Source organism: Arvicola amphibius, chromosome 14 (genome assembly GCF_903992535.2).
Source record: "Arvicola amphibius chromosome 14, mArvAmp1.2, whole genome shotgun sequence".
Lineage (NCBI taxonomy): Eukaryota > Metazoa > Chordata > Mammalia > Rodentia > Cricetidae > Arvicola > Arvicola amphibius.
The window spans coordinates 28,183,209-28,198,686 of NC_052060.1; the positions used below are offsets into that span (position 1 = coordinate 28,183,209).

At 36.4% G+C, this 15,478-nt stretch overlaps 1 protein-coding gene across 1 annotated transcript in view; it reads left to right on the forward strand.

Moving 5' to 3' along the window:
* Dpyd (dihydropyrimidine dehydrogenase) overlaps positions 1-15,478 on the forward strand; it is a 780,348-nt gene that overhangs the window by 302,718 nt on the left and 462,152 nt on the right. The window contains exons 9-10 of the mRNA XM_038311847.2: positions 6,684-6,791; positions 8,747-8,916. Of these exons, the coding sequence (XP_038167775.1) occupies positions 6,684-6,791; positions 8,747-8,916 (278 nt within the window). The remainder of the gene's footprint in view (positions 1-6,683; positions 6,792-8,746; positions 8,917-15,478) is intronic.

Genomic DNA, 15,478 nt, shown 5'->3' on the forward strand with positions numbered 1-15,478 from the left:
CAGTACCTAGAGCATCACCCATTTCTGCAAGCTGTAGGCTTGTGCTAGGGACCAGTTCTCACCTTCACTGCTATATTCTCTTCAGTGAGGGTTAAGAGACACTCCACAAGGACATGTTTATCTGGTGACTGTCTTTCTCACCACCTTTAAGTTCATACATCTCACAGAATTCTTGCTCAATCAGATTAACACCAAATAAGTGACCCAGTGAGGTACCTCCTGCAAACAGCATAGAATCTCCGTGATTCCTAAGCACAGTCCGCTGAATCCATAAAGATCAAGGCACATAGCTGATTCTTCCTTTATTACTTAGAGGCTGATAATATGTTACAAGATATTTAGTATCTTTTTCATGTTAACTGAAGTGTAAAACTTGATAGGCACTCAAGGAGTGTGGCTCCTATGTGTGCTGCTGTTATTTATCCTGTAGTTGTTCCAGAGGGAGGTGCTTTGGAAACAAAACAGGGATACATTTTGTTTTCAAAGAATATCAAATATTGAAAAATAACCAGCAGATGCTCAAGGGAGACACACTGAAGAAGGAAAATGCTTCAGAAAGGAAATTTGCTGGAAAAACAATCACAAACACAAAAGTAGTCAGGAGAAGCAGACAGCCTTTTTCAAGCAGGAGACTGGAAGCTGGTCATAGACCTGTTATGTGCAGCACACATATAGTTCGACAGGGAAACTAAATATATGCATTTGGAATGCTTCCTTGGAATACTACTGATTAATCTACATAAATTATAACCAATTCTAATTATAAATTTACACACATGGAAAAGACAGCCCTTACAAATGCTAGGGAGGGGGTATAGTCAATAAACTGCTTGCTGGGCACGTGAGAGCCCACATTCACATTACCAATCTAACACCCTTGTGAAGAACCAGTCAACAGGGTTGTGCACTGGTAAATCCCAGAAAGGGTGAAGCAGAGACAAAAGGATCTCTGGGAATTGTTGGCCAGCCAGTGTAGTCAAATTGCCGAGCTAAAGTTTAATTCACAGACCTTGTCTCAAAGAATTAGAGTAGAAAATGGACAACAGGAGGCATTAACCACTGGCCTTTCATACATGAGCACCTGTACACACACACACACACACACACACACATACACACACACATGCAGATTCATGTACATACACTGACACAGAGAGACACAGAAACACAGATAGAAACATGTTCTGTGACCTTCAGCATAGCTATATAGTACCTATATAGCTCACTCTCTCCATCTCTAAAATGTGGGAAGAATACCATTGTGTGTGCCATAGAGTTATTTAGATATTTCAAGTGAATTGATTATATAACTCCCCTACCTACCAGGCAGCTTTTGCAGTGCTTGTAATCAACGAACGTTAAATAAAAGTTTCTATAGAAGCAGAATTTACTTTCTCATTGGGAGTAGCTGAAAATTACTGTTTTCCTATACTTCATAGGGAGGTGTTGGCTTGTGTAATACATAAAGCAACAAGGAAACCTTTGAAAACCAAGGGTTTGCCCTGGAGTTCTTGCAAGACACAACCATGAGCAAGCAGCATGAAACTGTTTGTTTGTAGAATTATTGTCCATCCCTCATTAGTCATACATTTTCATCTTCCTACTGAATGGTGAATTAAAAAGTCATATCTGTGTCATTTTGAAATCATCCTCATGTAGACACATACCTTATTTATTAATATGTCATCGACTCTCGGGGAAGTCTTCCCGTGATAGATGGGGATTTGCAACTTTCATTATCTTTCATATTTCACTTAAGGTTGCCTCATTTTTCTTTCCTTGTAGAACTTAAATTTGCTAAGATTTAACTTTACTATGATTTAAAGTTTATTCTTTCCTTACCAGGAGATTTGAAGTTTGGGAGAATTTATAAACTATAGAATAAATAAGCCTATCTTACAGCAAAGGCTCATTGAACATTCATTATGTACCAGGTCTCAGAGACATACAGACACACGCCAGCATAGTTAATCTCTAAATATTTTTTATTAAAAATTTCTGCCTCCTCTCCGCCTCCCATTTACCTCCCCCTCCCCCTCCACTCCCCCTCCCTCTTCTGTCCGAAGAGCAGTAAGGGTTACTTGCCCTGTGGGAAATCCAAGGTCCTCCCCCCTCCATCCAGGTCTAGGAAGGTGAGCATCCAAACAGGCTAGGCCCCCCGCAAAGCCAGTATATGTAGTAGGATCAAAATCCAGTGCCATTGTCCTTGGCTTCTCAGCAGCCCTCATAATCTCTAAATCTTACATTCATGAGAATAGCACAATTCTTACCTGCTAAAAGGAAATGATGATTATGAGAGGGGAGAGAGAAAGAGAGAGAGAGAGAATGTTAGACATGTTAGAATGTTTAGACAGTCTGATCATTTATCGTAAGAAACATCGTAGTTCATATAAAAACTCAGAGATCTGTAACAAGCCAAAAGAGATCTCACAGGTAGAACATGGTGCTGAGATACACACAGGGTGGGGTGATTCATGTCAACCAGGCTGGGTATGGACTTGTTATTAGCATGAAATCCAGACTGACCCTGAATCACTATGTAGGCCAATAAGACAGCTTTAGTTTCTGCCTCCTCCTCCCCAGTGCTGAGATTACAGACATGTTCCACCGTACCTGTTTTGTGCAGTACCAGGACTGAAACCAGGGCTTTGTTCATGCTAAGGAAGCATTCTACTAAGGAAGCTAGACGTTATAGTACTGAAATAGGAGTTTTTCCTTCCCGAGGAAATTGTTTTGTTCTTAAAGACTTTGACTGATAGAATTACACCTGCCCACACTACTAAGGCAATCCGTAGTTAAAGTTATACAACTATAGCTTTAAACGGCATTTAGAAAGGCTTTCATGACTGGGCAGTGGATGACACATACCTTTAATCCCAGCACGGCGGAGGCAGAGGCAGGCTTATCTCTGTGAGTTCAAGACCAGCCTTGTCTGCAGAGCAAGTTCTAGGACAGGCTCCAAAGCCACACAGAAACCCTGTCTGGAAAAATAGAACAACAACAACAGCAACAACAAAAGAAAGGTAGGAAGAAAGGAAAGAAGGAAGGAAGGAAGGGAAAGAGAGAGGGGGTGTCCACAGTAACATGTAGGTAATTTTTCTAGGGACTAGCTGGCTCTCTAGCTCAGTCAAGGTGACACATCAAACACGTGATCAGTGAGGAGGAACTTACTCCAAAATCTGTCCGGTGACCACAACCTGCTCCTGACCATGCCATAGTATTGCAGGTGATGATCTTCCAAAGTGTCCATGACCAGAGTACTAAAGTAACCAAAAAGTTACCTGCATTACAGATACAGACAAGTCCTTCATGAGTTTAGGGACTCTGTATGTGATCTGAGGCATGTAGGATGCAGGGATAATTTAATCATGTTGTGTCTGTCTTGTTACTGGCTCATTTTTCAGCTCCTTAAGCCAACACTCATAACTCAGAAGATCTTGTCAATTCCCTTTGAAACCCTGACCCAGTAAATTTTAAATCCATCATAGTGCCAAGTGTCGATTTAAATGAAAGAATCAGGAACCCAATTGTCTTTGCCTTTGACTTGATCCGAGTGAGCAATGAAAGAATGAGTAAATAAAGATTACAATTGTATCCAATACCACTGGTCAGCCCTGAAATTATACATATACAAGTAACTTTACATAGCCTGAACAGTTTGCCTTTATACACTTATGATTAATATATCTTAAGATTTATATATGCATTATTGTTGTGATATGTATGTATTTATATCACAACAATTTAAAAAATTAAGCAACAAATTTAAGAGAGAGCAAGGGACCACATGTAAAGATTTGAATGGAGCAAAGAAAATATGGCAAATAATGTAATTATGTTATAGTTTCATAATAATCATTATAAAAACATTAATGTGTTTTTCTCTGGGAACAAAAAGAGTCATTAGGTAAAGACAGTGGTAGTGTCCAGAGAATGTCTACACTTCTTCAGATCATAGTAACTTAAGAGTGAGAAACAAATATAATTATGAATGAACAGCTTCCTCTCCCTCTTAACACATCTTCCAGAGTATGAGCTTAGAAGCCAGTAGAATAGTTACTGACCCTGTTAAAGGATAGTATCAGTGTGTATATGTTCACCCTTTCCATGCCTTTTTTCTTCTTTTTGATTCACCTTAAAGACTTTTAATTATTATATCATTTTAATTTTCAGATAAGTGTAGATTTCAGAGATATCAAAGTAGATATCAAGGAGGTTACTTTTCTTAACACATGAAAATGATTAGAGAGATCCCCAGTTGGCAAAAATGAAGAGAAAAACTGACCTTGGGGTGACCAATCTCAATTAATATGCAATCCAATACCTACACATAAGGCTCAAAAACAAGCACAGAAGAGGAGGTAGAAAGTTTGTAAGAATAGGAGGACCAAGACACACATTCCTAGATAGTGTTCTCTAGCTATGATGGGGAAACAAGTCTATAGAATCTCATCAACAGTGTTGCCAAGACCTGAATAATGAAACATGACATTATGGTTGAGGGAACATTCATAAGGTCTCATCTGTCAATGAAGAACTACAGACAGTCAATGGCCACTGAGAGAGGGAGAATTGTTTTTCCAGGGAGGAGTTCCTTCATAGGTTGTCCCAAGTGGTTAGTCCTGGGCATATGCACATATGAGCCACAAGGATGGACTTAATAGATTGTACATATACAGACTTGTGCCATAACACACCACACAAATGTGTGTGTGTGTGTGTGTGAGAGAGAGAGAGAGAGAGAGAGAGAGAGAGAGAGAGAGAGAAATTATTAAAGGAGAGGTAATAATTTTGAGAGATTGAATAATGTACAGATAGTATAACATCTCTATTGTGGTATGGTGTTCATTTCTTAAATATATAGTTGATGAGTAATGATATAGAACATTTAGAAAATAAACAATAGGAAAAATGAATACACATAATCATCAAAATAATACAAATTCCAATTGTTCATTTTATATATTATTTTTGAGTAGAATATACATATATACATCATAGAATACACACACACATCATAGAAGTAAATTCTTTTCCTTTGTAGATAGAACTCATTTATTCATACTTTCCTAATTCTAATGTTTGTTCATCCTTTAAAAATGTTTTGCATTGATCCATATATACATTTAAGATATATATGCATGTCTTTGTGTCTCTTCAGAAAAGACTGCAAAACATTTTCTAAAAATTCAGTGGCAATGTGTTTCTAATAAAAGTGTGTGAAGAGCTGTATTTCTACCCCTACTGTATATTCTAATTTTCCTGATTAACTTTTACTTTGAAATAAGGAATTCATAAGCTTACATTTTATTATTTGGATATGAACTTAAATATTTGTATTAGTTAAAAGATAACATACATTTTCTTCTTCCAATAGTATCATTCTTTATGTATCTACTGGAGAATTAATGTCTTGCTTTAATGCAAATGTTGTAAACTTTGTGGTTTTCTTGTTGATACTAAGAAATGCCTTGAATAGTAGATAGTTTAAGACTTAAAAATTGTGTGTTTAACCACTAATCTGTTGTTATTATTAATATTACTGTGCTTGTGGTGGGGGAGCAAATATCTAGAGGTCAGAAGACAACTTGGTAGAAACTTTTCTCTCTCAACTTTATCTGGGTTCCTGCAATTGCACTCAGGTCTGGAAGATTTGCAATAAGACAGGATCTTTCACCACTGAACCATCAGCTTTTTTCTCTCATTTTAAAATACACTTATAGTTTGAAATTTATGAGAAGCTTAATTTTTTGTGAAATGCATTCATTCTTAGGAATATATTTATGTCCATTTTTCTTAGAATAATCTTTCTTGTCCATTAATTAAATAAAATAAAAATGTGCACTTGTTTATTTTTTTTAGTTTTCTTAAAGGTTTTTTAATAGTCAGCACTGTATATATTCTAAACATTTTTTTATTTAAAGCATAAAGAAGAGTATAATTTTCCCATTAATACTATATCAATGCATACTATGCTATTATGTATAGTCACACAATATTTCTCTCTGTGCATGCATATGTATATATATATATGCATATAAATGTAAATTAATGGAACATTTATGTTATATATTTAGTTTCATTTTAAAGGTAAACGAGGTCTGTTAGGTTGTTGTCTCAGTTAGGGTTTCTATTGCTGTGATGAAACACCATGACCAAAATCAAATTGGATAGGAAAGGGTTTATTTGGCTTATATATCTCCACAGAGTAGTCTATGATCGAAGGAAATCAGGACAGGAACTCAAACAGGTCAGGAAGCTAGAAGCAGAAGCTGCTATAGAGGCAATGGAGAGGTGCTGCTTACTGGCTTGTTCCCGGCGGCTGAGTCTATTATCTTATAGAACTCAGGACCACCAGCCCAGGGATGGCACCACCCACAATGGACTGTGCCTACCCCCATCAATCACTAATTAAGAAAATGCCCTACAGGCTCACCTACAGCCTGATCCTTTGGAGGTGTTTTCTAAATTTAGGTTTGCTTCTAACTGGTGACTCTTGCTTGGGTCAAGTTGACATAAAACCAGCCAGTACAATTGTGTTATCTAAATTTCTGAGTTTGATGTGTGTATAGCCTTTTATCTCACCCAAAGAAACATTTTGAAGATTGTCACTATTTTCATAATTTTAATATCCATTTAGTAAAGTGATTGTTAATGATATTTTTTTAAACTTTATTCAATAGGCTTGCCAGAACCCAAAAAGGACCATATTTTCCAAGACTTGACACAGGAGCAGGGATTTTATACATCCAAAGACTTTCTGCCACTTGTCTCCAAAGGCAGTAAAACAGGTAAATACTATTGTCTTCTGTCTCAATGTTGTCTGCATTTCCCCAGGCATTATAAATTTATATTAAATTCAAACTCAGTAGAACATTGGTCATATCTGGGTTCTTGAATGGATATCAACAAGGTAAAAATATTAAAATGTCAATACTACAGTTTGCAAGAATTATCAAATCGTCTATTCTTCCAAGAAAGCTTCATGATAAGGTATTTTATTGTATTGTAGTACATGTAAGTCTAAAGTGCATTGTGAAAAATTAATTCAAAATAAAAAGCCTTCAACACACATTGGAAGAGATTCTTGCAATAAGGGTGAGATTTCTAATTTGGGAGCTATTTTAAAGTAGGATGAGTTTTTACATGTCTGGCATGATGTGTGTCTGCAGAAGCAGGACAATCAAGGTCTCTACTGGAGCAGTATTCTAAGTAGTTAAAATACAACAGTTTGATAGACACCCTATTACTTCATGTATCCCAAGAATAACAACCTGAAGGGAGACTATACAAAGCTTTGGTTTCCTTTGTGCCCTTTTCTTGGTGAAGAAAGAAAGAAAGAAAGAAAGAAAGAAAGAAAGAAAGAAAGAAAGAAAGAAAGAAAAGTTTCAGTATTTTTTAAATGGATTATCTAAATCTTCTAAACATTTATTTTTGAGAACACTGAGCCATCGCTATTCCTACATCTAATTATTCGTAGAAATGACAAAAACAAACAAAAGCCCACAAAACTTATGTTTCCTTTTTCCTTTCAAAATTTAAACAGACAAGAAACTTCCTGTATTAAATTTCTTAAAAGGTAACAATAAAGAAGAATTCCATCCCTATCTGCCTCCCCACCCCTGAATCCCAGGAGCTTCTGTTTTTTCCACAGGAAAATCATAGTACACCAGGATTTATTTTATATCAAGAATGTCAATTGTCTACTCCCAAACAGTATGTCTTCCAACAAAATGATTATATTTGTTGAAATTATAGGTCTGGCCATCATCTGGGGTGGAATATCAAGAATTATAGTAATTTATCTTATCAGCAGTTTATAATACAGTACTGATAATATAGTACTATCTAGTACCCAACACAACCTGAATTTCTTTTCTTCCAAAGATCTTCATGAGGATACCAGATCTTTCTATAGATTTTCTGAGAAATAGACACTTAAGAGGTCATATTTCCTGAGCAAGTGGGGTGACTCAGAAAGTAGAGGTGCTTGTATGTAGGCCTAACACAGGAATTCCATCCTTGGATCCCACAGCACGGCAGGAGAGAAATTAACTTGAACAATGTTTTTTTTGCCCTCGTAGTGCACACCGTGACATGTGACTGCATACACACACACAAGCACAAAATTAATTAAGTAAATAAAACAGTTTTAAGTGAAGCCCATATTTTTATTTTCCAATTTCACAGAAAGAACCATAGATATTCAATAAAGGGAGAAATCTATATTGTAGTTATCATTCCCAGAAACTCTTGAGTCACAAATATGACATTTCCATTTTAAAAGTTTACTAAATATAAAATATATAGTAAGTTTATGTGAGAAATTATGTAAAGTATTCTAATATAATGCTATAGATTCCAGGTTGATATTATAAGGAACACTTTTTTCACTAATATGCTGAAATGTAATTATAAAATGTAAAAATGTGTATCATAACTTTGATAGAGTTTTAATTGATTCATCCTGTTTATTATAACTTAAATAATTTAAAGGTGTTGCAGCAATTCTTCTAAGAGGGAAAAAAGAAGCTAAGGGTACTGAGTATGAAATTACATATATGAGCATATTTTTAAAATGGGAATAAAACTGTCTTTCAACGAAGCAGAATAATTTGATAGTGACACTCCACCCTGGAAAACTGCAAGATGCAATTTTACAGTGCTTTGAGTACAAGTATCTTTTGAGCTGTCATGCAGAAATGGTTTCTCTACTTGAAAATGGGGTTTTCCTTTCATCGTTCAGGAATGTGCGCCTGTCACTCTCCATTGCCATCCATACGGGGAGCCGTGATTGTACTTGGAGCCGGAGATACTGCCTTTGACTGTGCGACATCCGCTCTGCGCTGCGGAGCCCGTCGTGTGTTCATCGTCTTCAGAAAGGGCTTTGTTAATATTCGAGCTGTTCCAGAGGAGGTAATGTAGACCCATCAGAGGAGAAAGGGGTGGAATCCTGCAGGTTTTAGGCAATGGCACTGTTGGGATGCCATCCTAATTTAAATCATTAGACTGTCCTTAAATTGGACAGATGAAAAGTCTGGGCTATATGTAATTATTTTCATTTTGACAGCCTACCTAAAAGGAACTTTAAAATATTAATTTGAATAAAATAATACACATATTTGGGTCAAAACCACTGGTATATCTTTTTGTCACTGTTAGATTACCTTTGAAGAGTATTCTAATTATTAACTGTCAAATGTGCTAAGACTTCCATAACCTCAACAATCAGCATTTTATAAAATGTTTGGATGCTGCACAAATGTTATAATTGGAGACAGTAAAGATCCCAAAAGTCCAGCTTGCAAATATCAAGCATGCTCTGTTCACATTTAGCAACAACTGTTTCTGTTAGCAAGTAAATTAAATGAAATTGTTGCATAGATTTTAAAAGCACCTTCACACGAGCACAGTTCAGATTTGGTGTTTAGTTAACTCACCAAAGATAACAGATTTCACATCATTTCATTCTGACTAGTCTTCTATAAAGCATCAGCAGGTTGTATACACCATGATCTCTCCAATTGCAATGCTATAAGAGAAAACAAATATTATAATAAGTACAATAGTGGTGAGGGCATCAATGGAGCATATTTATGGAAAGATAAATTACTCATTTTGTTCAAATTAGTATTTTTGAATTTGATTTACTTGAGAATGTCTGCACATGCTTGGAGGCACTCTATCTGACAAGAATTATAACCTCAGTTGGTGGGTAATTTGTCACATGTAGATCAGCATTGTACAAATTGACCTTAGTAAATGATCAGTCATCAGTAGTTCATAGCTGCCTTTCAAATGCCAGTTTTACTCTGTAGGTTTTGCTCTATCATCTACTCTTTTAATATGCTTTTACCTCCCAAATCCAAGGTCATCCTATAATCATAAAAGTCTTTTCAGACATATACTTTAAGACATTAATTAGTTCACTCACACCATCTTGAAAATTTAAGCAGCCAATTTAAAAGAGAAATGGGAACTAAATTTACTTATATTTACACCGCTTTGCTTAGTATAGGATTGTGAAATATAACAAACTTGTGAAATACAGTTTACACTAAGTAGTTTGCATTTTCTTCATCTAATTCCTATGAGTAAAGGGATTTCATAAGGAAAAGTTTTTCTTTTGGGGTTGGAAGTAGAAGATAATACGTGTCTAGATATTCCATTTGTTGTGGCAAGAACACTCGAGATAAAAAAAAAAAAAACAAACCTGCACAAAGCACAGGTTTCTTTCAGCTCAGTGTTCAGGTTAAGTGCTCCTTGGAATAACCAATTTTTCTGTGTTAACATAACACGGTGGTAGAAACCTTTTTTTAGGGGAAACTGCTTGCCCCAAGATGGCCATGAATCCTGGAGGGTGGAAATAGAGAGGGGGCAAAATAAATTTATTAGCATCACTCCTTCAGTAACATATTTCTCCCAGGTAGGTTCCACATCCTAGAACTTCCAGCACCTCCTAATAGGACTTTCAAGTTTGAAAGAAGCTTTGTATATAAGCTTTTGGGGGACAGTCCATATCTAAAATTTAGCATCCCAAATGGCAGTATTAATTACTTTACTCCTCATAGTATCCTCACCTTCAACTAGAAAGAATAAATGACAAGTATTTCTGTCTTACACAACTCATAAAACACCCAGACTGGATTTACTTAAAGTAAAGGTGTTCGTTTATTCATGCACCTTGTGTTGACTGAATGCCTCCTGTATACCAGGCATTATTTCAAATGACATGAATAGAGCAGACACAATTTCATGCTCTCATAAAGTTTATAAAGAAATAAACAAGGGACTAAACAAGTACTTTGTATGCTTGTTTATATGGTAAATAAATGTATTGTACTACCAGTAGTTTACTGGAGAGTAATTTGCTTCATGGGAAGACAGTGATATAGAGATACAGAGTGTAAGGGGTTGTGCTTGAATGCCGAGTGTGGTGGAGGAAAGAGCAGTGTTTTCCGTCTCACAGAGGGAACTCTGACAGGTCTCTGTCATTAGTTTTAAGTATCGAAAAGGTAACATTGAGGGAAGATTGGCATCCAGTAATAAACACTGTTGACCTCGTTAAATGTTCTCTGTCCTAACAAAGAAAGTCTCCTAGTGAGTTCATGTAGTTAAAAGAAGATAAATGTGACTGTCCATGATTGGGTAGGGACTTGTGGGTACCAATCAGATTCTGCTAATTATAAGAAAAAGTTGGGGACTGTTCTGTATATAGAATAATGAAGACCTAAGATTACTTTTGGATTTATGGTTCTGCAGAATTTTATGAAATTTATGGAACAGTAGAGATAAAAGCAAGGATGCTGGTTAGTGGTTCATCCAACATAGACTGTTAGTCAGTGAGTGAAACAGGATACAGATTGGAAGAGAGTTCAGTCTAGGCATAACTCAGTAGAGGGCCAACACCAGTAGGATGCACATTTTGCAAGGTGCTAAGAGGAAGTAATGAGCCTCTGGAGCACAATTGGCAAGCCTACAGTGGAGCCTCAGTAGATATCAAGCTGTTCTGGGGCTTACAAATATAGAACAACAGTTTCTTTATTATTCCTTTACAAGGAGCCACAAGTAAAGTATTCAACAACCAGTTGCTTCAGTATTCTTTTAGAGAGGCTCAGAAACATGGTTTCTTGAACTAACTTTTTAAGGTAGCTGAATTTTACATCCCTAGAGGGCTTATCTAGTAATTTTAGGCAAAGTCAGAACATGAGATATGTAATATGTCATGCATTATTATGGTGTATAAAGACCATGCTTGAGTATCTGAGCAATGCGCATGGTATTTTGAATTTGATGATTCCAGATTTTATTGAGGCTTCCATGCTTAATCTTCATAGTCATTACTTGGTTTTGTAAACTTCTAAAGACCATTCAAGGTTTACAGTAGAAATAGGATGTTACTGTGCTAGAGGTTAGATATGGATTATCTTTTGTAATACATGTGATTTGAGAAATTATGTTCAGGGACATGCTTTTAACTAACATAAATGTCCAGAATCTTTTTTTTATTCCTCTAATGTCTCATATTTTTTCTCTCAACAAACATGTGTTTCTGCAATTCTCTATTTCCTTAAATTCAATGAGTATTGAAAAACATAGCCTTTATGCTTTTCCCTCAAAAATATATAATATTTAATAATTTGAACTTGGGTGAATTTTGGAAATTGTATGGATTGTCAGTTGGTAAATTGCCTCATCATCAAGCCCTTCAAAATTCATATCCTAAAACTGGAATCCAATTCTCCTTCTTTGGGAGAGGACAAAGCAGAGCAACAAAGCATTTTCTGAGCCTTTTGTAACAAATGTGAATTGTTACAGATTTGAATATCTTTGAGCACAGAATTTCTTGAGACAATGTGCCTTTTATGGCTATGGTTAAGGGTTGTTAATTTCTTTTATGTTGCTGTGAGAAATTACAACAATCAAGACAACTTATTGCAAGAAGTTTATTTGAGCTTACAGTTCTAGATGGAGCATCTGTTATGGTGAAGTAGACAACAAGTGGCAGACATGGGGGCAGAAACAAGAAGTTGAGTGATCACATCCTCACCAACAAGCATGAAGCAGAGTAGGGCAAGACTATGGCTTCTCCAAGTCCACAACCAATGATGTACTTCCTTTGTAAGACTGCACCAAAACCCAAACGGCACCAACTGAGAACCAAGTGTCCAAACACTCAAACTGCTGGGGGACTTTTCTCATTCAAACCACTGCAGCGACCAAAACCAATATGCCTGGATCCAGAAATATTCAAACAATAAAACTAGGAAGCAACTCCTAATAAAGTTTTCAGTGACAAATTACAAGCCATTTCTCTAATGCATAAGTTTTCAAAACTTAAGAATGGATTAAAAATCGCCTTCTTAAAAGCAGACTGTGGGGCCCTGTCCCAGGAGTTTCCCTCAGAGTAAGTTTGGGGTGGGCCTGAGAATTTGCATTTTAACAAGTTTCCCGGTGATGCTGAGACTGCTGGTCCACCGCTCTAATGTGTCATCAATGAGTTTCCAGCTGTCTAATTACAACCATAAGCAGTGTGCTGTTTGGAGGCACTTTCCATCTTAGTTAAGAAAGCATTAATGTTGAAGGATACAGGTTTGATGAGATGAAGATAGGGAGGCACCATCAGCATATTGATGTAATTCTGATTCCAAATGTCTCTCGGGCTCCCTGGTGGCCTCACACACATGCTAAACAGGATGCTACTGACACACTAGCACTTCTCAGCCCTCAGTCCTTGGGGAAACCAGCCAATCACTCAGTGCTATCCTTTAAGAAGATGAGGGAAAATCTGTTAATAATTCCCTCCAGTACTTTCTGCAAGCTTAAATAGGTGAGATTAAATTTCACAGGATAGCAGAATCCCCCAAAATGCTGGCATTAAAGGCTGTTGGCAGATCAGACAGAACTGCCAGAATGCTCTAGGCTGTTGGGAATCCCTAAAAGGAGGCATGAAGATCAGGACCCAACAGACCTCTTCGCTTGATCAGTTTAAACAATAAGGACAAGGAAGGACTTTGTAGCTGTCACTGATTATGGCCAGCAAGAGAATGGCTCAAAATTAGCTTTAATAACAAATTCCATTCACAAAGAATATTCCAGAGATCTGCTGTATACTTTACTTAGTTTCAAAATAGCGGCAGAACATGGCAGACCCGATACCCTTCTCTGTTGGAATGGCGTCTCTGTGCTATGTTCTCTTTGGTTTATCAGCATAGCAACTGGTTTAATTAGAGTTGGTTGTTATTAAAAAACTTTTAGTTATTTAAAGGATCGCCTGTCTTGATAATATTATTTAAATAAAAATATCCGTGGCAGATAATTTAGTCCAATACTCAAAAAATGTTTTACTGTGACTTTTGAAATAATACATTTCCATTTTAAAGAATACAGCTAAACCGGGCGGTGTTGGCGCACGCCTTTAATCCCAGCACTCGGGAGGCAGAGGCAGGCAGATCTCTGTGAGTTCGAGGCCAGCCTGGTCTACAAGAGCTAGTTCCAGGACAGGCTCTAAAGAAGCTGCAGAGAAACCCTGTCTCGAAAAAAAAAAAATACAGCTATTAATTGGACCTTTTTGGAACAATACAAAATATCCCATGCTTTATCTTTTAAGGAGCTTGTCTTAATGTCCCCTCTGTAGCATCTTTAAACATTGCAGTGTTAGAGCTATACTCTTTGTTTAATTCTCTGTATCTTGCCCTAACCCCATCTTTTATCTATCTATCTATCTATCTATCTATCTATCTATCTATCTATCTATCCATCCATCCATATATCTATCGATCTGTCATCTATCTATCATCTATCTATCAAATTATTTTATGAGTATCAGATGCTTCCTAGCTTTTATTTAATCACAAAAGTCATCAACCTGGAACTATTTTTTAGTAAATAACCTGTATAAGCTCACAAATTTAATATCCCCCTAGAAAGGTGATAGAGCAGCTCCTGCGTGTTTGTCACATGCACATCATTTGAGAACAATTCTTCATAGACCATGATCAGGGACTTGTTTGCAGGATTGGCCAAGGGGAGTTGAAACCAAACAAATAAATACACACAACTGCCTCCAGGCAAACAAAGTTAATTAATGGCAGCGAGAGACTCCCGTGGTACTAAATAGTAAGTATATATTGAGTACTCCTTTTATTGCAGAAAAATGACATTCTAGGAATCTGAATATGTTTACCTTATGGAAAGTTATGTTGATACAGTGTAGTATGAGTAATTAGATGAAATAGAAGTATTGAACTGAAAGTTGGAGCACCTTGATCAATGATTATAAAATATAGTCTGAGTTTTCATCTATGATATAACTGTGTAGCTACATTCTTTTTAAGTATCCTTCCTTTCTCCAAGTTTTATCATTTTAATATTCAGAGAAAAAATATGAGAGAGGGACCTGAAAACTGTCCAAGAGCCAATAAAAGCCCATGATCATTCAAAATCATGTATTAATGGCTATGTTCAATATTCCATGGGGTTTGTTGCATATGTTGGCTCTGGGTATCTATAGTGCTGGAGATAATTTATCTTTCAGAAATTTTTCCCAATCTTTTTAATACATATAAATCTCTCTCTCTCTCTCTCTCTCTCTCTCTCTCTCTCTCTCTCTCTCTCTCTCTCTCTCTCTCTCTCTCTCTCTCCCCCCCCCCCTCTCTCTCTCTCACACACACACACACACATATATGTATAATATATTACATCTATATCTATATGGATATAGATGTATACATAGAGAGAAAGAATGTGTCATACAAAATAATGGTTAATAATTTATTAATTTTAGAAGCCTCTGAATTTAATCATTTTTGCCTTAGCTCTTTAATATCTTTGTCATCTAAAAAAGAAATCTTAAAAACTAATTTTTATTATTTATTAACTTTTTGAAAAATAGCCTTACACTATAGTCTAGAGTAGCCTTAAATTTATTGTGTAGCCTTCCCAGGCCAATTAATCCCCCTGCCTCACCCTCCTGGGG